The 23,793-nt window shown below is 38.3% G+C and overlaps 2 protein-coding genes across 2 annotated transcripts in view; both read right to left on the bottom strand.

Annotated features, from left to right (window-relative positions):
• The window catches only part of OR10AD1 (olfactory receptor family 10 subfamily AD member 1), a 90,934-nt gene that overhangs the window by 5,791 nt on the left and 61,350 nt on the right, over positions 1-23,793 (bottom strand). The gene's annotated exons all lie outside the window — the stretch shown is intronic.
• Positions 19,177-20,464, bottom strand: LOC112867764 (olfactory receptor 10AD1). The gene has a single exon (XM_025930769.2). The coding sequence runs from the start codon at positions 20,131-20,133 to the stop codon at positions 19,177-19,179; it is 957 nt and encodes a 318-aa protein (XP_025786554.1). The 5' UTR covers positions 20,134-20,464.

The following is a 23,793-nucleotide window of genomic DNA, read 5'->3' as shown; positions in this document are numbered from 1 at the left end:
TTGTTAAACTAGAAGAGGATCATGGGATTTTCTTATGCCAAGTGTACAGATATAAGATACATAACCACCGGTGATGCCTTGAATTTTTTGTTTAAAGAGTCAAGGGCCTGTAATCTCATTTAAATTAATAGTAGTTTATAAAATAGTCCACACATGTCACGACATTTGAACCTCTGACTTAGTATTATAGTTTAATGATATAATTTAATCTCATTGAAGACCCTCTGTTAAGTTATGATGGACAATGTAGTTGAACATCATTTGGCAGGGAGAAAGGAATAGGGAATACATTATCAACTGTGGGTCTAGAGTGGCTTCAGAATTGATTAACTTACTGTTCTGATTCATTTTAGAACCCATCTGCAAGCAAAATAGAACTGTTCAAAAGTTCTAAGAGCCTCTCAATAGAGCAGTGATTTGTGTTGGAGGAGTAGCCAATATGAAGGTGTAGGTAGGACTGTTTTAATATTTTACACCCTATAGTTAACCATAGACTTAATGGTTACAATGCTAGATACTATCATGAGTAGGGTAGGGCAGGGATTAATTTCTTCCATATTCCTGATATTTCCTTCCACATGGGTGAAATTGTGATAGCATAACACTCCTGACCTTTCTCTTCTTCATTTACACCATACCTAGGGGGTGGCTTACTGGACTGGTGACTTTAGAAGGAGAAATGGAGCATGTGTTGTCTATCCCTTTCCTCTCACCTTCCCCTGGGGAATGAATGGCCTTCTCCAGGGTAGCCTCTAACCCTGTTTGGGGAGACTCTGTGGTTGTACAGTCTTGCCAATACAGAGGAAATTTTATCTGTCTGACTCTGTGCTTCTGGATTAGGAAGTCCAAATGCTCAAATGTCTGCTTTGTTATTAATAAAAATGATGTTTTAGCTTCCATCTCAGACTTGTCTTATTTCTCAGATGATTCAGACTCAGTTGGGAAGAGCAGTGTTATTTAATGAACCCCTCAAAGTCCCTAATGATTATTGTTAGTAATATAATCACATATATGGAAATAAAATTTAAACCAGGAAATGTGATACAGCCTTGGTTATAACGAAAAGAAACTATGAGTCATGATGATGTCTGGGAAGATCCTGAGAGAGCAGAGTTGTGCTGATACACATATGTTGAATGCTCAAAGTATAGTGCTGGTGAGTTAAGGGAGAGAAGTCTACATTCCATGACCACAGGAGCACAATGAACAAAGTGTGCTATTGTAGACTAGACTGGTGGGAAAATGTCTCATTATAATGTAAGATTTTGATTCCTGTCATATTTACTGAAGAGAATCAGGACACTATTGAATACATTCAACAGTTAGCCACAATGCTCCTGTTGCTTTCCTAGCATGCTATGACCACAGGAAAGAAAATATAATACAATACAGCACTGTATTGTTTATTCTGTAGAGTATGTTTGTTTTAAGAATGAGATTAGTTCACTTAAGTTGTAAACAAATTCACCAGCCCTGTTTAAATCATGTAGATTCTCAGAGAGCCTCAGCCTCTGTGAGGCTTGGCTATTCTCTTTCAGGTCTGCTGTAAATAAAATGTGCCTCTAGTAATTTCAAATCTTAAATAGCTTGAAACCTGGTTTATCTTCTGCATACCCTAATCCCTTGCTTTTTGGATTAAATACATAATTTCATCACCAAGCAACAGAAACATTGTGGCTAACTGTTGAATGTATTCAATAGTGTCCTGATTCTCTTCAGTAAATATGACAGGAATCAAAATCTTACATTATAATGAGACATTTTCCCACCACTCTAGTCTACACCCAAAACACATTATTTTTCTGAGCAGAAAAATTTTATGATAGATATATTTATCAAGGAGTTCATGGAGCTCTGGGGAATCAGTAGGTATATTTCAGAGTGTCCGTGCATCTCTGAAATGTTGTAGGAAAATGTGTGCACGAGATCATTTTTCTTGGAGAGTTCATAGCTTAATCAACGTGTCAAAGGCAACTGGAAACCACAAAGGGTAAAAAACTTGTCATTTAGAGATTTGAAGTCACTAAGTTCCCATAGACTTCTCTTCTTTAGATTGAAAATCAAAGTATTCTTTCATCTTGCTGAATTGTTTGTTTCCTCAAAAATATCTCTATGGAGTGTGATTGAGACATGGTTGAGCACCCAGTTCTACCACTGGTAGCCTCTTGAGATCATAGTTATTCCCAAGAGGTCTCAAAGAAGTCGTCCAGGAAAACAGTTTATTACTAGCTTGGGCTTTGGCTCCCAATCCTTATATTAGAGGCCTCCTAGCTCTCATGTTTGAGGAGGACCACATGGTAAGCTTTCTTTGCCTGGGCCACTCAGTGTCCTAAGGCCTACAGTGCTGAAAGTAGTGAGAAGTCTCCTTGTTTCTATCCTCCAGACCTATATTCCCATCTTACTATCATAATTAAAAGAAGAATAAACAGGCCTAAGAACAGGGTTGGGATGGGGAGGAGGGTACAATAAGATGAGTAATTAAATAGCATATTTATGATATAAGTTCAGAAAATGAAATTCTAAATCATCATGGAGGCAGTATTTCTGGCCATATGAACAACCAGGTCTTATCTAGAGACAGTATCAATGTTTGTTTTTTTGTTATTGTTGTTGTTTTGTTTGTTTGTATTTGGAGAAGTAGGAGGAGGTAGCAGAATTAAAAAAAAAAAGGAGCTTCAATGCCCTTGAGGAAGTTCATCCTGGGAAAAACCTCTATGATGACCAGTGGTTTTCCATTTCCTTCAAGGTTAGGACAAGCAGAAATGGTAGGTAGATGAACTTTCTGTCCCACAAGGGCTTTTAAACAATGATATTACTGGTTAAGGGGTATAGTTTCTTGCTCTGTAGGTTTTTTGAGAATATTTCACTGAAAGTTCTAGTATGTCAGGTCTGTTTTAGACTGGTCCAGTACCAAGGCAAAGGACAGACACCAGCCTACATAATTATCAGTGCCCCCAGGAGGATCCATGGCTCCTCCTCCTATCCTTCCTCCTCAGTTAATTGTATTATTTGAACCCTAAGTAACCTAAATCAGAAACCACAAAGTCACCTTTCACTCTTGTCTTTCTAACCTTCATATTATATTAAGTGCCAATATTCTTTATCTTCTCCTACTCTCCTACAGACACCCTAAAGTCCAGCTACAACTCACATCCCCCACAATACCATAGGCCTCCAAGTCTCTGTGTATGCGATTCCCTCTTTCTGGAATTCATTCTTCAGACATTTTCTCTATTTGGCAAAATCTTGCTTTTATAAGACCAACATCAAGTCCTGCATCCATAGTGAAGCCTTCAACTACTCTTGCCCAGGTCAGCCCATCTGAAGTGGCACTCACTCCTACATCTGCTAGGGGAAACACTCATCACATGCTACAACATCTTCCATCTATTACAAGCTCCTTAATCATAGGGATTTTACATCTTTATCTCCTGGAAACTGCCTAGCACATAGCTATATTTGCTGAAAATAGAATAAATGAAAATCTGAGTTCCAACTTTCTGCATTATTTAATGTTGCCAGTGGCATCAACTTTATTTTTTTTTAATTTTTTTAAAATTATTTTTTTTAACGTTTATTTATTTTTTGAGAGAGAGGGAGCTGTCAGCACAGAACCCGATGCAGGGTTCGAACCCACAAGCCATGAGATCATGGCCTGAGCTGAAGTTGGACTGAGCCACCAGGCGCCCCCGGTGGCATCAACTTGGGAAATAAATTCCTTTAAATCCATTTTTTTAAGTCTGTAAAATACATAATTGTATGGTTGTTCTGAAGATTAAGAGGAGATTTATTAATTCAATCAAAAATGTGTGTGTATGTATATATATGTAAATCCCATAGAACAGTATTTGCAGTAGGGAAAGTGCTCCACAAAACTAATGTTTCCTTTTCTAGGTCACTGGATAACTAAAAAATATTGAGACATTTACATTTTTAAATGTCAGTAATCCTCAAAATGGCTTGAAGCCTCTTAAAAACTGAATCCACAAATTAAAAATGTATTTCTAAGCATTACGTTCTGGCAAAGCATGCAGTACAGTTGGGGGTAGAGATATTTTTACAAATGAACTATAATATGATATGGTTAAGAGCTCTAATAGGGCTTTAATAAAATATTGCAGAATCTCAGGGCACCCGGGTGGCTCAGTTGGTTAAGCATCCAACTTTGGCTCAGGTCATGATCTCATGGTTTGTGGGTTTGAGCCCCATGTCAGGCCCTGTGCTGACAGCTCAGAGCCTGGAGCTTGCTTGGGATTCTGTGTCTCCCTGTCTCTCTGCCCCTCCCCTACTTGCACTCTGTCTCTGTCTCTCCCTCTCAAAAATAACATTTAAAAAAAATGTTAAAAATACTGCAGGATCTCAACAGTAGTAAAATAATGAAATGCTCAGGGGAAAAGTGTATAATAAGAAAAGTGTAATAAGAAAAGGCTCAGGAAAAAATATCTGCTAATGATGGACAGATTCAGAGGCTGTTCTTGGAAAAGGGCATTTTTATAAAAGAAAAAATGGCCAATCTAGGTGGGAACATGGATTAAGTCCAGAAAATCTTCAGTTTAGATATAAATTGAAATTATACATAAACTTTGAGGAAGACTCTAAGAGGCAAAAAGTGGCCCTAAAAAAGATGTTCTTTTAGTAAATTGAATTATTAGTAGATATGTGATTATTGTGATATAAAGGATAGATCCAGTGATGAAAACCAGTTTCTCCTCAATATTTATTAAGGAAAATAGAAATTCCTGTACCCAGTTTGACAATGAATGGGTAGATTGGAGGCATCAACTTCCATAATGGCTGATACTCAATAATTTTGAAATTAAATATATAAAATAAAACATTTAACTAATTGGGGCTTATTTGAGAATTGAGTGGAGATTTTCACTGCTTCTCAAGGCTAAGAACTGAGAGACAGGCTGAAAAACTCTCATAATTAAATAAGACTAGATAAACAGGCAGCCTTCAGGAAGAAGGTAAAGGCATCCACTCTCCTGATTCCAGCCCAGAGAATGTACAGTTCACCCTAAAGTGAATAATCAATTTCTCTTTGTTAACTAAGAATGAGATTTTAAAAAACAAAAGAAGGACCATTGATCATTTAAAAATACAGGCATGATGAAAACCTCTAGAAAGCTACAAGGGCCCTTGAATTAACTCTGCTAAAAGAGAAGGGCAACCAGTATCTACAGAGCTCCTTGTTAGTGAGAGTGGGGTCATCCATAACCAGCGATCAGGAAAAATGTACAAGTTGCAGACCTATCTGTGAAGGAAGAGAACCAAGTATTTTGTATCTAGCTGGATTGTATCTCACATCAGAATTATTAGAAAGACAGGGGTGCCTGGGTGGCTCAGTTGGTGAAGTGTCTGACTCTTGATTTCAGATTAGGTCATGATCCAAGGGTTGTGGTTGTGGGATTGGGCCCCATGTCAGGCTCTGAGCTGAGTGTGGAGCCTGCTTAAGATTCTCTCTCTCTCTCTCTCTCTCTCTCTCTCTCTGTGTGTGTCTCTCTTCCTCTGCCCCTCTCCCTTACTTTCTAAAATTAAATACAATAAAATACAATAAAATAAAAGATAAGATAAGATAAAATTTTAGAAAGATAGTAACCTACAGTGAGACTCTTCACCAGGAGCCAAAAAAAGTGAAACTAGAAAGACCTTGTAAGACAAAAGCTGTCACCCATCAGGCCTTATTCTGAGACCTATTGCAGTAGCCCCATCATTAGAAAGACAGTCCAGGCCTTTACCAAATCCTTACATTGTCAGAAAAAAATAATTGTTTTTCCTTCTGATTTTATGCATTATTCAGAATGCCCTGTAATTGTGGTATTTTTAAAGATTTAAAAAAGCTTTGGACCCTCATGAGTTTTGCTAACACATCCACATGAACTTTGAGGAATTTAAGAATAAATTGGAAGACGACAGGTTGTGCCATGTGGTACCTAACAAAGTTTTATAGACAAAAGCATATGGAACCATGGTTGAAAAGATATTTGGAGGACAGATGTAAATGATTTTTAAGGAAAGACGACCCATCTCAATGTCTTCCTAAATCACTTCAGAAGTGTTTCTATAGATCTACCATTTCCCCTCTTTTCTATTTTAAGCTCATTCCCATCTCCATTTTCTTAAGTGAGATGGACACGGAGTAGTCTCTTTGCTCCTCCACGTGCATTTTCAATAATTGGCTTGCAAGAAAGATTTATCCAATTGAGTTAAATTGTAGAAATGTTCTAAAATCTCTCATTGTGTCTCTCTTAGTCTTCTGCCTTCTTTTTGCTTCAGCTACCTCTTTGCTCCTGGATTCACTTCAATCTCTCCATATCTCTCTGAAACTGAGGCCCCCGAAGTACCTGCAGTCCCCTGATGATGACCTGGCCAGGGCCAAATATTATAAATGTGCCAATGCTGGGCATGCCAGATGCCTATTATGGGCTAGATTCCTGTGATGTCCAAAAGGTAAATGTAGGTCACAAACTCTCCCAGAAGACCTTATTGATCTGCACTAGTGGGAGATACCATAAATAATGGAAATACCAAAAATAACGTCAGTTTCATCATAGCTCAAGTTCTAACTCCGTATTTTGCTTCCCTCCTTCTCGTAAGACATGATCATCCATTGTGCTTATCCATTCTCTATCTGAGCCATAATGTGAACTTCCTATTCCATTAGAAGCTATAATGAAACCAGACTAGACTTGTTGCTCCTCTCCCTTGTCAGTCACTTTCGGTATGGAACGTTAAAGAGTAAAACAACCAAAAAAGCAAAGGGAAAAAGAGAGAAAATGATATGCAAAGGTATTCATAATGATATTCCTCTGAATGTTGATGGCCTGTGTATATGTCCAAAGAGGGATGAGTAAGAAATTGAAGAGGAGAACTTAGTAATCAAGAATTACTCAACATCAGCAGATTGGATAACTTCAGCTGTTCTGTGGCATTAGTTAATCTGAGCTATTTTACTATTTAAAATGCCTGAAAAAAACTGGAGTGACTCTAAATGGCTTAGAGAAGAAAGAGAGAAAAAATTAGAGGCAATGAGAGATGGGGAGGGGGGATGTGTACCAATAGAAAAGAAGAATATAAAGCTGAAGCACAGAAAGATTCCTGGACTGAGAAATGGATGATTTTAAAAGGTGAATAGTTATATATTTAGAGATTCAAAAACTACATCTATAACCTGATCTTATCACTTTATAGGGAAGCAAAGAGGCTAATGGGGTAAAGTACAGGGACTTTGGAGGCAAGCATACCTGAAATTCAGCCTTGGCATTGTCACTTACTATAATGTGGAGTTGGCTAGCTGAGTCACAAGTTTTTTCTCCTATAAAATAAGGATTAACTAAAATAATGTACAGTTAATGGGTGGCACAGATTAGATAATAAATAAAAATTAGCTGTGATCTCTGTTTCCTCTTCATCTCCTTGTGGTTTCACTTCACATGTGGAAGCAATATTGTAAAGATCTGTCCAGTTTCCCACTTGCAGAAACTCAGAGAAAGGGAAGGATCTCATCCATCCTAATGGTTCCTACTTCTCCCTGTCAGGAGGGACTTTCCATCTAACTAAGTTTTTCCCCCTAATATATTTTAGTCCCATTTTCTCTTAATCTTCTCCCAGAAACATTGCAAAAAATATCAACCCCAAGCTCTGTATCACAATCTCTAGGAAAGGATCATCATTGAGTCACTTCTCAGCCTCTCTTTCTCCAGGTAACAATAAAGAGAAATGCCAGATAAATAGAAAACACTGACATGCACAAGCATAAAGAGGAAGACTGAAAAAGGAAAGGATAAAAAGTAATCCTCTGGGAGGATACTAGGATATCCTAGGATATCTCTGGTATAGCAGAGAGATCTTACCCACACCAAACAAAAAAGGAGGAAAAATGTTAAAGCCAAAGAAAGAATTAGAGAGACTGAAATAGAGAAGAGTGAAATAGGAAAGAATGTGCACATGTGACAAGATGGTGTATGTGTGGAAAAGTGATGAATAGGTGGACATTTAGGGGAGGGATAAAGAAGCACATCAAGAGACAGAGAACTAAGAACCCAAATCTCAGCACAAAGAGAGAGAGAGAGAGAGAGAGAGAGAGAGAAAGAGAGAGAGAGAGAGAGAAAGCCAAAGCCAAATGTGGAAAAAGAGACTGAGAGACTGACCAGGCAAGCTAGGCATGGCTCCCTGGTCATGTGGAATCAGAACTAAATAGCCAGGTACTTGGATTCTGTTTCCTTAAGTTCTAGGAGTACAAGATTGACCTTCTGGATTGTCTTTCTCTCTGCAGCAATTAGAGACTGGTCTTTGCAAACCAGACTGGCCCCACCAGAAACATCCAAGCCATAAGCCCCGCAGTCAGAGCCATGGGGCTGGTGGGCAGACTCTGAGAGCCTGGTGGGGACTCAGAGGGAGATCCCAAGAAAAGAGTAGCTGGAGAGAATTAGAAAAGTGGAGACAGAGCTAGGCATCTAGAAAGCGAGAAATAGACAAGGTGGAGGTTAATGGAGTGTCCTCTCCTTCATGGCCACTGTGTGAAGAGCCTGGTGTGATCTGAACACAGGTGGTCACTGAGGGAGTCAGGGGGTATTCATCTCTGATAGATGCCAACCAAGTCAGGCTCAACTTTCATTGCGGAAGTGAGTACATTTACTGACCTTCTCCATGGGCTTTGGTACATGAGGGTGATGACATTGGCTCTGCTAATCTCAGCCCCAGAAGAGGGATCCACAGGCATAGAGTGAGGGTACTGTGAATTTTGCTGCAAACCAGCTGCTTGTTTATAGGACAGGGAGTATGACATCCTTCTGTGAATGCACATGTGCAAGGTGTGCATGCATGCACATATGCACATAGATGTGAGCTTCTAACTGGTTACTGCTGGGAGCCAACTGTAATAAGGCCAACTATCTCTTCCTGAAGTGTTACCATTCTAACTGGATCCCCAGGGATAGTCTCAAACCAGTCCAATCCAAGACTCCCTCGTGAGGCTATGTCCACGGCAGGTGGCCTGGAAAGTCTAGACTAGTCTCAGGTTTTCCCAGAGAAGTTCTGGTCCATTTACCAGGTAACTTGATAGATAAGGGGCCTAGCAAATATCATTATCCCTGTGTTTTCAGCTTTAAATCTGGGAGCCCTTTAACTCTTGCCTACCAATTTTATTTTGCATTAATTTTCTAGTTAGGGTTTCTGATGACTTGTGCCCCCAATTAAATATTCACTTTCATATGATTACACTACATTCAGCACAACAACAAACACTGGCTGAGTACCCACTCTGCTCTAGTTACCTTGTTAAATGCTGCCAATAGGGTGCTAAACAAACAACCACAAGCTCTCCTTGATAACATGCCTCCCTTCTAACTGCCATCCTCTACCTCTTCATTATCACACTTCCATTCTTCAAATCTGGAATGACCTTCTTTTTAGCTTTTTTTTTTTTTATTTTAGAGAGAGAGAGAGAGAGAGAGAGTGCGCGCACACAAATTGGGGAGAGGGGCAGAGGGAGAGATAGAGAGTCTTAAGCAGGCTTCATGCTCAGTATGGAGCCCAACACAGGGCTTGATCCCATGACCCTGGAATCATGACTTGAGCCAAAATCAAGGGTTGGACGCTCAACCAACTAAGTCACCCAGGCGCCCCTGGAATAACTTCTTCCCCCTGATCTACCCACTGTTCTTCCCAAACCCTGCCTGCCTAGTACTGAATTAGATTCAGCATAGCTCAAAGAACTTCAGTCATCCTCATATCCCCTCAATCCTCTAATGCTCTTCTTTCTACCCCTGGAGAGCCTGGAGTCCTATAAAGTTAAAGTTTATGATGCTTGCGTCCTGACTCATTCTAAATGTGTGGGATGGCTTTTTGTCTCCACTCACCACCAACCAAGTGGTCTCCAAGTCTAGGTCTTACAAGATCTAATATAATTGGGGCATTTGGGAAACATAATTCAGTTTGGAGGAAGACACGATTTTCAAGCATAAGTCACAAAAGCTAAGCTTCAGGATATTGACCTTTGCAGTACAAGATGTCTGACATTGTTCAGACACCAATTCAAAAACTCCTAAAAAAAAAAAAAAAGCCAACTTGTCAAGTTCTTTATAGCTATTTCTTTAAAAAAAAATTTTTAACGTTTATTTATTATTGAAAGGCAGAGAGAGAGGGTGAGCAGGGGAGGGGCAGAGAGAGAGGGAGACACAGAATCTGAATCAGGCTCCAGGCTCTGAGCTGTCAGCACAGAGCCTGACGTGGGGCTTGAACCCACAAACCGCGAGATCATGACCTGAGCTGAAGGCGGACGCTTAACCGACTGAGCCACCCAGGCGCCCCTATAGCTATTTCTATACCATTAATTGATATTGTAAGAAGGAACCTTATTGGTGTCCTCACTTCCCTATAACTTCTGGTTCACAACATTTTAAAGACAGAATTCCAACCCAAACATGATATGCAATTCAAATTTGGGTGAAAAAATAATTGTAGTTGACCCTGGAACAACATAGGGGTTAGGGGCACCACCCCATGTGTGGTCAAAAATCTGTATAAAACTTTAATTCCTCCAAAAACTTAACAACTAATAGCCTACTATTGACTGGAAGCCTTATGAATAACATCTACAATTGATTAAGACACATTTTGTATGTTATATGTATTATATGTTGTATTCACACAATAAAGTAAGCTAAAGAAAATGTAAAAATGAAAATCGTTTTAGGAAGAGGAAATACACTTACAGTAATGTGCCATAAAAAATCCATGTGTAAGTGGACTTGCACAGTTCGGGCCCCTGGTGTTCAAGGGTCACTTGTAAATCAAAAAAAGAGATGTCCAAAAGTGGTATAATTTCAAAAGCCATTAGGGCAAAGAGTTGTTAACTCTATTGATGCTATGTGAGGTAACTCTGCATATATTTCCATTTATTTAGATTTTATCTAATGACATTCCATAAATTTATATGCATCTTTCCATGATGGATTACCGTTTTTCATTAGAGTTATTCCTATATATTTTATATTTTGGATAGTATTTAAAATCATATCTTAAAATTTTAATTTTCTAATTTGTTGGTATATAGAAATGCAATTCAGTTTTTGTACATTGATTTTGTATCCAGTAACTGTGTTAAATTATATCAATTTTAATATATTATTTATGCATTCTTTTAGTTTTTCTGTGAAGACAATCATATATCATTGTAAATGAAGGCAATTTTGCCTTTTCATTTCTAGTTCTTATATCAATTACCTATTTCCCTTGTTTTCTTGTACTTTCTAGGATCTTCAATATAATCTTGAATAAAAGTAGGGATAATGGTTACCTAGGCCTCTTTATGATCTGAAGGTAATTTTAATGTTTCACTGTTAGAGGAGGATGTTTGCTGTTCAGTTTGGTGTATAATCACTGTAATAGCTTAAGGAAGTTCATTTCTATTCCTGGTCTGCTGAGAAGTATTGTTTTTTAAGTTATAAACAGGTATAAATGCAAAATAGATGCATTTCCTGCATCTACTGAGATAATCATGAGGTATTTACTTGTCAACGCAGTGATTTACATAATTCATTTTCTGATGTGAAATCAACTCTGAATTACTGGAATAAACCCAATTTTGTTCATTATATAAGGTATTATATTTTTAATACATTGTAGGAGACAGTTTTATTTGAGAATTTTACCAACTATGTTTGAGAGTGAGATTAGCTTATTTTGTCTTCATCAAGTTTTGTTATCAAAGTTATCATTTAAAAAGTTGAGGTGCACGCCAGTCAGAGTGGCTAAAATGAAAACTCAGGAGACTATAGATGCTGGCGAGGATGTGGAGAAATGGGAACCCTCTTGCACTGTTGGTGGGAATGCAAACTGGTGCAGCCACTCTGGAAAACATTGTGGAGGTTCCTCAAAAAATTAAAAATAGACCTACCCTATGACCCAGCAGTAGCACTGCTAGGAATTTACCCAAGGGATACAGGAGTACTGATGCATAAGGGGCACTTTTACCCCCATGTTTATAGCAGCACTTTCAACAAGACCGAAATTATGGAAAGAGCCTAAATGTCCATCAACTGATGAATGGATAAAGAAATTGTGGTTTATATACACAATGGAATAATATGTGGCAATGAGAAAGAATACTATGTAGCAACATGGATGGAAATGGAGAGTGTTACGCTAAGTGAAATAAGCCATACAGAGAAAGACAGATACCATATGTTTTCACTCTTATGTGGATCCTGAGAAACTTAACAGAAGACCATGGGGGAGGGGAAGGAAAAAAAAAAAAAGGTTAGAGAGGGAGGGAGCCAAAACATAAGAGACTCTTAAAAACTGAGAACAAACTGAGGGTTGATGGGGGGTGGGAAGGAGGGGAGGGTGGGTGATGGGCACTGAGGAGGGCACCTGTTGGGATGAGCACTGGGTGTTGTATGGAAACCAGTTTGACAATAAATTTCATATTAAAAAAAATAAAAAGTTGAGGTGTTTTCCTCTTTTTCCAGTTATATAAAATTAGATTAACTTTCATTGATTGATAGTATTTGCTTTAAAATCCTATGTCTGGTTCTTTATTTATAGAAATATTATAGAAATACATTTTTTAATTTTAAATTCCAGGGTAGTTAACATACAGTTTTATATTAGTTTCAGTTGTACCATATACTGATGGTACCATTATAGTACCATATAGTGATACATCACCCAGTGCTCATTATGAGAAGTGCACTCCTTAATCCCCATTGCCTATTTTACCCATCCCTCCCCACCTCCCCTCTGGTAACCATTAGTTTGTTCTCTATAGCTAAGAGTCTGTTTCTTGATCTGCCTCTCCTTTTTTTTTTTTTAAATCTTTGCTCATTTTTTGTTTCTTAAATTCCACCTATGGGTGAAATCATATGGTATTTGTCTTTCTCTGACTGACTCACTTATTTCACTTAGCATTAACCTCTCTAGCTCCATCCATATTGTTCCAAGTGGCAAGGTTTCATTCTTTTATGGCAGAATAATATTCTACTGTGTACATATCACATCTTCTTTATCCATTCATCTATTGATGGACACTTGGGATGCTCCCATAATTTGGCTATTGTAAATAATGCTACTATAAACATGTATTATCCCTACATATATCCTCCCTACAATGCATTATCCCTATGAATTAGTGTTTTTGTACTTTTTTGAGTAAATACCCAGTAGTGAGATTACTGGATTGTAGGGTAGTTCTCTTTTTTAACTTTTTGGGGAAACTCCAAACTGTTTTCCAGAATGGCTGCAGTTTGCATTCCCACCAACAGTGCAAGAGAGTTTCTTTTTCTCCACATCCTTGCCAATACCTGCAGTTTCTTGTGTTTTTTATGTTACCCATTCTGACAGGTGTGGGGTGGTATCTCATTGTAGTTTTGATTTGCATTTCCCTGATGATGAGTGATGTTGAACATCTTTTCATGTGTCTGTTGCCCATCTGGATGTCTTCCTTGGAAAAAATGTTTATTCATGTGTTCTGTCCATTTTTAATTGGATTATTCATTTTGGGGTTGTTGAGTTTTATAAGTTCTTTGTATATTTTGTTACTAACCCTTTATTGGTTATGTCACTTGCATATATCTGCTTCCATTCCGTAGGGTGCCTTTTAGTTTTGTCAATTGTTTCCTTCACTGTGCAGAAGCTTTTTATTTTGATGTAATCCAAATAGTTTATTTTTGCTTTTATTTCCCTTGCCTCAGAAAACATATCTGGAAAAATGTTTTTATAGCTGATGTCAGAGAAATGACTGTCTGTGCTCTCTTCATAATTTTTATGGTTTCAGGTCTCACATTTAGATCTTTAATCCATTTTGAATTTATTTTTGTGTATGGTGAGAAAAAGTGGCCCAGTTTCATTCTTTTGCATGTAGCTGTCCAGTTTTCCCAACACCATTTGTTGAAGAGCTTTTTCCCCCATTGTATATTCGTTCCTACTTTGTCAAAGATTAGTTGCCCATATAATTATGGGTTTATTTCTAGATTTTCTATCTGTTCTATTGATCTATGTCTCCAGTTTTGTGCCAGTTCCAGTGTTTTGATTATTACTGCTTTGTAGTATAACTTGAAGTCTAGAATTGTGATACCTCCAGATTTGCTTTTTTTTTCAAGATTGCTTTGGCTATTCAGGATCTCTTGTGGTTCCATATACATTTTATGATTTTTTGCTCTAGTTCTGTGAAAAATGCTGTTGGTATTTTGATAGGGATTGCATTAAATGTGTAGATTGCTTTGGGTAGTATGCACATTTTAACAATATTTTTTCTTCCAATCCATGAGCATGAGCATGGAAAGTCTTTCCATTTCTTTATGTCATCTTCAATTTTGTGGAAATAATCTTAAACTACTGATTTACTGTATGATTACAAATGTGTGCATGTTTTCTATTTCTTCCTTAGTCATTTCTGGAAAATAGTATCTTTTCTAGAACTTTTCTATTTATTGAAGCAGATTTAATGTCATAAATTTTTCCATAGTATTATAGTAGAATTTTAAAAACTTGTGTTAGTTTTCAATTGCTATGTAGCATATTACCACAAATTCAAGGACTTAAGGTAACACAATTTTATTATCTTACAATTTCCTTGGGTCAGGAGTCTGGGTATGGTTAGCTGGGTATTCTGCTCAGGGTTGCACCAGGCTGAAATTAAGGAGCCACCAGGTTGTGATTTCATCTGAGGCTTAGGGTCCTCTCCCAAGCTCACTGTTTGTCAGCAAAATCCATTCCTTTGCAGTTGTACTACTGAGGTACCTATCTCCTTGCTGGTGTCAGTCAGACAGTGCTATAAACTCCTAGAGGCTGCCCATAGTTCCTTGCCACATGGCCACCATAGGCAGTTCACAATGTGGGTGTATGTTCTTTTCCAGCTAGCTGGAGTGTTATCTTTCTTAGACTTCCAGCCCTTCTTTAGCCTGCCATAATGCAGTTTTATATAAAATAAATTTTATATTTTGACTTTCATTGTTAAGAAGACAGCTGTCAATCTAATTGTGGTTTTTTTGAAGGGAATCTGTCTTTTTATTCAGGTAGCTGTTAAGTTTTTCTCTTTGCCTCTCATTTGCAGAAGTTCTAATGGTGTGCTCATGTGTGTATTTCTTTTTATAAATAATGTATTTTTGATGTATTTAGGACCTCTTTAATCTGTAGATTGATGTCTTTTCCAGTTTTGGAAAAATTTCAGCTATTTTCTCTTCAAATATGTATTTGCTCTATCTATTCTTTTTTTCATCTTCTTTATGACATATCACTCACTTTACTAATCCTTTTATTGGTTGTTTCTAAACATGCTTAAATGCAGATTGAATGTTCCTGGATGTCAGCCCCCAAATTCTTCACTGCTTTTTTAGTGCTTTAGTGCCTTCAAGTGGATAGTTTAAAATATATGTCCAGCTTTTGCTGTTTTTAGTGAGACAGTTGGTCCAAATTACATGGTCCACCAATATCAGAAACAGAAGGCCTCTTATAATTCATTCTGCAAAGTCTGCAGTTATGTGCCCCTTTAATTCTTAGTATTGTTTAAGTCTGTTTATTTTTGATCAGTCATGCCACAGTTATGAAATTAATTTATTCTATCAATTTAATCAATCTTTAGATTTGTTTGAATTAATTATATGATACATTTTTATTCCTTCTATGTTCCTTGCATAATCTATTATTCTGTGATTAAGTTGGTAGCTTAATTTATTACTTTTTAACACTTATTTTTTTTTCCTAATAGAAGGAAGTATTGCTCTAGGTACATCCCACAAAATTGTAAATAGTTTCATTACAAGTTTTGGATTTGTAAAATTGTCTAATTTTTATTATAATCAATTCTTTTGTTGAAAGCTGGACATGAGGTATTGGGTAAAAGGAACTGAGGCAAATAGGCCTTTAGTGGGAAGTTTTATGTTAGGCATTAGGCAGTGTTTAATATTTGCTGTAGTTGTGGTGTCAGAGGTTAAAATTTCCTCTAGTGTCCTCGTTTTTGTCTCACTTGCTGTTTTTTTTGTTTCCCCAGAGACTCCTTCATAAATAAGGTCTGAGGATTCAGCTCTTTCAGCTGTACTCCTTGAAATTCTCCAGCCTTACTGATGTGGTAGCAAGGTACAGGGGAGTGGAAGAATTCCATAGTCTTATGATTAGGTCTCAGTCTCCTAGTGAGCCCTTGTCCCTGGGCTGTAACCTTCATAGGTCCCTCTCAGTTTTCCTTTTTTTTCTTGGATCCTCCCCCAGATTTGTTAGGTTCTCACAAAATAGTTTTCCTTGAGGGCAGACTGTTAGGGAGAACAGTGCTCTCTGGGTTTATTTCAAAATGCTAACTTTTCCCTTCCTCTTGCTGAAGCACAGGGGGTTTATTTCCTGATGTTCATCATGAGAAACCGATGGGGCTGCTGGAAGTAAAACTCATGAAACTATGAGAGCTCCTCTGAGGGCAGGACCTCAGTAGTTTTTATCTCTGAAGCTAGCCTATGCTCAGTCTCTAGTAATAGTTCATTTTCCTTTAATGTTCTGGCCAGGCTCAAGATGCGGCTTCTATTCCCAGAAAGCTGTAACTTTCTGTGTTCCCTTGTCTCCTAGTTTTTGGGGTGGCGGTTTTTCCTGTGACTTCAATTCTCTGATAGATCTAAGAAGTCTTGCTGACTTTGTTTGTTTACCCTTTTTTATTGGTGAGTGTGGGAGCAGCAACTTCCAAGCTTTTTATTCTTTCCACGTTGAACTAGACTTATACCTCATTCTTTGGTATGTAGGTTAATTAGAGTTGTGTTTCTTAATTTCTAACCATATGGGCTTCCTTCTAGTTACCTTTTTGATACTGATTTCTAACTTAACTGTATCATGGTCAGAGAACTTGATCTGTATGATTCCATATCTAAAATGTTTTGAGATATGCTTTATTGACTAGTATATGGCCTATTTTGAAAAAAATTTCAATTCACGGTTGCTAATATGTGCCCGGTACTTGTTAGTCAGTGTTCTGGGAGGAAATGGTTGGCATACTTAAATAGGACTAATGAGGGGGCTTACCAGGATGTGAACAGGATTAGGGGAATCAGAAAGGGATGTTGAAGCATCCCAGGCTCTCAAGAGCAGAAAGCAGGTGCCACCTTATGGGGACAGGAAAGGGAGATTTTGGAGAAGGACACCTGACAGTAATTCTGGGACATCAGGGAAGAAGCAGAAGAATAAAGAGCCTCACTCACTAACTCTCCTGCCTTCCTCTATCCTGCTAAGTAACTCTTATTAGTTGAGCCCAACAGGATGTAGAAGGCATCAAAACCCATTGAGGCAGCAAACAAAGGTCTGTCTGCCAGGACACAGATCAGAGGGAGAAGGTATGTATTTAGTTCTATAGGGGAAAAGAAAATATCCATCATACATAAAAGGAAGAGTGGATCCTTTATATGAGAGGAGCATATGGGTGGGGGAAATATACACATTGATGAAAGAGGGAGATTGATAAGGTGAATGAGAAAAATGTTGACGTTCTAGAAAGTATTCCTATTAGAGGGCACATGGTTTTCACGGGTTGCACTGAATGGCATTTGCAGGAATCATAATGCAAATGAGCAAAGACAATGAATGATAGGATTGAGTTAGGCAAGAATGTGAGATTGGTGGGAACAAGAGAAAGATCACTGATGGATGGATGAAGTTTGAATGGAAGTAACAGAGGAAACGGGCAGAATTTAAGTAGGAGTCCATGCTAGTGGCAGGCAGAAGGATGTGATTGAGTAGGAAAAGTCTTATAATTTGAGATAAGTAGAGGAGTAAGGGTAGACTCAGATAGGGATAAACACAGAGGTTTTAGAGCAGGTTTTATCACATCTACTTATATAGATTGTTGCCATGGCAGTGCCAGCAGAAATCCTGCCCATGGTAAACCAGAAGTGTCTTTGTAGACAAAATTCTGCGTCCTAAATTCTTCGTTTCCTCCTGCCTCTTTTTTTTCCCATATCAATTCCTCTCATCATCTTCCTCATTCTGTCCTTTTAATACTTTATCTCCTGACCAGGGTTACTCAACCTCAGCATTATTGATTTCTTGGGTTGCATAATTCTTTATTATGGGGGTTGGTCTGTGTATTGTAGGATGTTCAGCAGCACCCCCGACCCCTACATACTAGGTGCCAGTTGCACACACCCTCCTCCTGTTATGACAACCAAAAAATGTCTTCAGATATTGCCAAATACCTCCTGGGGGAAGTAATCATCCCTGCTGAGAACTCCTGCTCTAGACTTTAGGTAACTGAATACGGGCAGGGAAGAAAGAGATAGAGGTGTGAGCAGAGTCTTGGAAATGTAGTGTATTATAAGTAAAACAAGAGAGAGGAAGAAATCTCCAAGAACAAAAGGGAAATATTTAAATTGCACAACATGCGTCCAGGCAGGGCACAAAATTTTTCCAGCGAAAGTGAATAAATACACAAAAAACTTAAAGTGCTCTTTTTATATTCTTATAAAATGCAGATGTCACTGGAAGCTTCCTTGACCCTACAAGATTTCATTCTATAGCTCCCACTCCCAGTTTACAATCTGGGGATGTGGATGCACCCCTCAGACTTCCTGTTCTTGCTTCTGCCCTCCCACCTTTCCATTAAGAATTCACATGTATTTGGCATATAGCTCCTCCTCTTGTTTCCTTGGAGGAGTAATACAATCCTATTCATCAGTTCTTACTTTTTCTGGGAACTTTCTTGGAGAATTTTGTAGCCACCATATAGGGATAATATTACATACCCCTTAACACATTTCTCCCATCCATTGCTTTTTCCCAAACTTATATACATCCCTTTGTTTCCCACATGGCTCTCAGTCTGTTCTTTTCCCAAAGCTGGGGCTCCTGCTAATTGCCTTTGCCCTAGAAAGAAATGCTCCAAAGAATGGAATGGTCATCCTCTTACTGTCTTTCTCTTGAAGAGCTTACTACCTTTCCCCCAAATTTGGAATAAACTTTTCCATTTCATTTTACTCGCCCCTCCAATCATGAACATGTATCAGTAAGAGAAATTTGGAAAGATCAATCTATACTGGAAGTGAAATCAGACAGATGAGCATTAGACATCAACAGGATCTTCCAGGACTGATGCTAGTAGAAAGAAAGCTATGAATGCTCTTTCCTGGAGACTCTCAGCATTGGAGAGTTGCCCAATTGTCAAGACTTGGGTGGTGGGGGGGGACTTCTCTTCCAGGAGTCTTCCCACTAGATAGATTCTGCCTGGGCCAGGCTGGTCCTCCCAAGGGCCCTCACCATGGCCCCCTTCATTTCCTTGTTTCGAAAACTATAGATGATGGGGTTACACATGGGGGTGATGATGGTGTAGAGAAGGGAGAAAGGCTTGTCTTTGTCAGGGCCATGTGTGCTGCGAGGATTCATGTAAGAGAACATGGCTGAGGTATAGAAAAAGATGACCACAGTCAGATGGGAGGCACAAGTAGAGAAGGTCTTCCCCCGACCTGAGGAAGAGGTTCTGCCAAGGATGGAGGCCAGGATGCGGGCGTAGGAGATAACAATGAGCACCATGGGGCTGAGCAGCACCACAATAGCATCGGCAAAGATCATTTTCAGGCTAAACTGGGGGTCTCCACAAGAGAGGGCAATCACTATGGGGGCCTCACAGAAGAAGTTTTCTATGTGGTTGTCTCTACAGAATGGACCACGAAATGTCATATAATCAAGCAGAATGCCATTGATCAGCCCAAAGAACCAGGCAGTACTCACCAGCCTCACACAGACATGCCGGCTCATGATCTGTGCATAGCTGAGTGGGTGGCAGATAGCAACGTAACGGTCATAGGCCATAAAAGCCAAGAGGATGCACTCGGCCACACCTACACCAAAAACCAGATACATCTGGGTCAAGCAGGAGGCAAAGGAGACAGTGTGGTTCTTGACCACCAGGTGGATTAGCATCTGTGGGATGGTGGTGGTGATGAAGCAGACATCCAGGAAGGACAGATGGCCAAGGAAGAAGTACATGGGGCTGTTGAGTCTGGGGTCTGTCCAGGTGATGAAGATGATGAGGCCATTCATGGCCATGGCAAGGCTGTAGAGGGCTAGGAAGAGGGCAAAGAGCAATGCCCGAGTGGAAGAGGAGCTCTGTTCGAAGCCCACGAGGATAAACTCTGTCACTGTGCTCCCATTCCTTAGGTCCACCATCTGCGGCCTGCTTGAGGAGGGAAGACAGGAAAAGCACAGGTGAGACAGCTATGTGTGGATGCTACCTAGTTGTATAAAAACAGACAAAGGGGACAAAGGAATGAAAAAGACGGAAATTTTAGTACATTCTATGTGAGTCAATATTGTCATGGGCACTGAAAATGCTAGTGCTATTGTAGGCTGTAATAGTGGAACCATATTATGAACCAAGGGAGATTCTGTTGTACCTTGTGTGAATCAGGCTGCATCTGAAAATATCGTATCCAGTTCTTGGACCTCTATTTTAAATGGTTATCCACTGGGACTACCCATATCCATGGGGCTATGTTCATGAGACAAACAAGACGGTGAAAGATCTGGGAACCACGTGACAAAGCTTTGAAGGAAACTTTAAAGAAGACTCAAGGAATCTGAGACGTCCATTTAAATATTAATGGGATCTCCATCTAGAGGAGTGAATTTTCTATCTCTGTATGCTGTCAATAAGTAGAACTTGAACCAGAGAGTAGAAATGTCAGAGAAAAAAAATGAGTGATATTTCTAATTGCACATTTTCTTTCTGCTCTTAACTACAAAAGCAATGCCTGTTCATTATAGAACATCTAGAAAATACCAAAAAAAGCAAAATTAAGTAAATAAAAACAACCACCTAGAGAGAAACCACATCAATATTTTAGTTTATGCCTTTTCAATCATTTTGTTTTGTGTGTTTATATTTTAAAAGCTTTTAAGATCAACATAAGGTCTGAGTAGAACCTGCCTTCAAAACTTAAGTTGGAGAGAAGTATAGCTTCAGGAAGAAATACAGCACTGATTCCAGGTTGGAGGATTCCAATAGGGAGAAAGTATAAAGGATAAACATTCATCTTTTGTTTGAATGGGCAGTTGGGAACAATTGCATTCCAACCCATTTTGCAGCCCCAAATAATTTATTCATTTAATAAGTGAATGTCTACTATGTTTCACATATTGTGCTAAGTGCGAGGGATATAACATCATTAATGAGACCTTTCTCCCTGAACTAATGGGTATTATACTATATCCTAAGTCATTAGATCAAGGGGATAAGTAAGAATATAAAGAATCCATATAATATATGCATAATATTAACAAAAAAGCATACATTTATAAGCAAATATATTTCAAACTCTCTTGCCTCCATACAGGGAATGTATCTTTTTGAAAGGTCATGGAACATTTGTAAAATATTGTTGTTATATTAGAGTACAAAGAAACCTTAAATGAATTCCAAAGATCCCAAAGAGTGCAGACTATGTTCACTATGCTAACACTGGGCATTAATATTCTTAAATTTCTGTATAGAGGGGATTTCTTAAAATTGTGTTTATTTTCTTCTCTTGAGGGAGAAAAAGAGCACAGTGGCTGGTCAGCTTGTTTATGGGATTTTGCTTACCAATATTGTGTATCATCCCATTGTATACTTTAAATATCTTATAATTTTGTCAATTAGACCTCATTAAAGCTGAAAAAAGTCTGTCAAATCCAAGTGGATAAAAGAGAATATTGTTTGCTGAGGTTTTTGTTTTTGTTTTACTTCAAGAAAATTAGTAAACTCTTACTGGAAATTTTACATTTCAAATGTGTTTCTTTGATAAATAAATTGTAAATAACACTCTTCTGATTAGCAAGGCTGCAGGAGCATTGTCCCATTTGTGCACTGCACAAAGGCTCCTGAAGGGAAGAGTGAATGCTGAAATCCAGCCTATGTAATCTAGCCTGTGCTCAATTTATCAAGCTGTGCACCCTGGTGAGGTGTGAGTTCAAGAGAAGTGGTGCCTTTTCCTCTAGTTCTTGCCTGACAGAGAGTGACTTTTTATAATTAGCGCAAAGGTACCGTATGTGCTAGGGAAGTATTGCTGATCAGGAAGATCTGGCCTTGAGAATATGTCAATTGTAGCACTTAAATTTTTTGTCTTACAACATTGGTGAAATTTTTGAATAAGTAACAATAAATAGGCCTATGTTCCTCTGAGTGGATTTTAGGAATAAAAAGGCAACAGGCATTTCTTATAATGCAGTGGTACTCAAAGTGTGCTCCAAAGGCCATCACCCCCAGCAGTGTTAACTGAGAACTTGATAGAAATGCAAACAGTTGGGCCTTACCTCAGCCACTGAATCAAACTCAGGGATGGGGTCCAGAAACCAGTATTTAAAATACAAGACCTCCATGTGAGTCTGATGCACATTAAACATTGAAAACTATCAGTTTAATGTAGGGCAGGACAAATTATGGCCCCCAAGCTAAATATAGGCCACTGCCTATTTTTATAAACAAAGTTTAATTGGAACATAGCCACTCCCATTTACTTATGCATTGTTTATAATTGTTTTCACACTACAGGCAGGGCTGAGTAGTTGCCAGAGACCAAAGAGCCTATAAATACGGTTGTCGGATTTAGCAAATAAAAATGTAAAATGATTCATTAAATGTGTTCTTCAGACAAACAATGAATACTTTTTATTATAAATATGTTTCATGCAATATTAGTAACCCAACACACAAAGCCTAAAATATTTCACTATTTGGCCCTTTACAGAAAATGTTTGCTGATCCTGCTTAATGTAATGACTTTAGAGTAGACTTGCTTCTGATAAACAAGGGTGTGTAAGGGAAGCAATGAAGAAGGCCTCAGTCCTGAGTACACATCTGGGATTCTGGTGCATCAAGTCTCAAGGACTTCCTTCCCAAGAAGGCCAAAACTAGGAGACCAATTTGCCTGGATGGAAGGGCAGCTGGTGCCACTTCGTTTTCTTTTTATTAAACTCATTTAATCAGTTGCTTTTCCTTTTTTAAGTGCCTGGCATTACACGTGTTCAATTAATATAAAGCAGAAGAACTTCAATAATAAAAATTTTTAAAAATATCAAGCAGATGTTTTAGAAGCATTGGCCAAGTAATTCAGAAGTGTTTCTGTGACAATAATAAAACTAGACATGATTATGAAAATAACCCCAGCTACTTGAAAATGGAGGGAAAAAAAACCCTTTGAAAACAATCCTTAGATCAAAAAAAGGAAATCAAACAGTAATTACAGATTATCTAAAAAGTACTGATAATAAAAGTAGCATATATTAATAAGTACTATACACAGATTTTTGTTAGAGAAAGTTAATAGCCTGAAATAGTTTTATTATTTAACAAAAAGGAATAAACATAAATGAAATAAGACAAGATAAAATTGATGTAGAGGTTAGAAGCAGATAAACAAAATTAACTTAAGGAAGACCAGAGGGGGAAATATGTACTGGAGGAAAAGATAATTTTCTAGGTAAATATAAATCACTAAAACTCATTAAAGAAAAGATAGAAATCAAGATAAGCTAATATTCTGAGTGAAAGGAATGAAATGCAGTTGTTCTAAACCTTAGCTTCACATTATAGTCACTTGAGTTTTTATAAGATTTTTGTGGGGTTTTTTGGTTTTGTTTTGTTTTTTAGTTTATTTATTTATTTTTTGAGAGAGAGAGAGTGCACGGGGGCGGGGGGGGGGGGGGGTGGGCAGAGAGAGAGAATCCCAAGCAGGCTCTACACTGTCAGCTCAGAGCCTGATGCAGGGCTCAAACTCACAAACTGTGAGATCATGACCTGAGCCGAAATCAAGAGTTGGACGATTAACTGACGGAGCCACCCAGGTGCCC

Source organism: Puma concolor, chromosome B4 (genome assembly GCF_028749965.1).
Source record: "Puma concolor isolate L17-30 chromosome B4, mPumCon1.1.hap2, whole genome shotgun sequence".
Taxonomy (NCBI): domain Eukaryota; kingdom Metazoa; phylum Chordata; class Mammalia; order Carnivora; family Felidae; genus Puma; species Puma concolor.
This window is presented reverse-complemented; position numbering and strand designations above follow the sequence as displayed.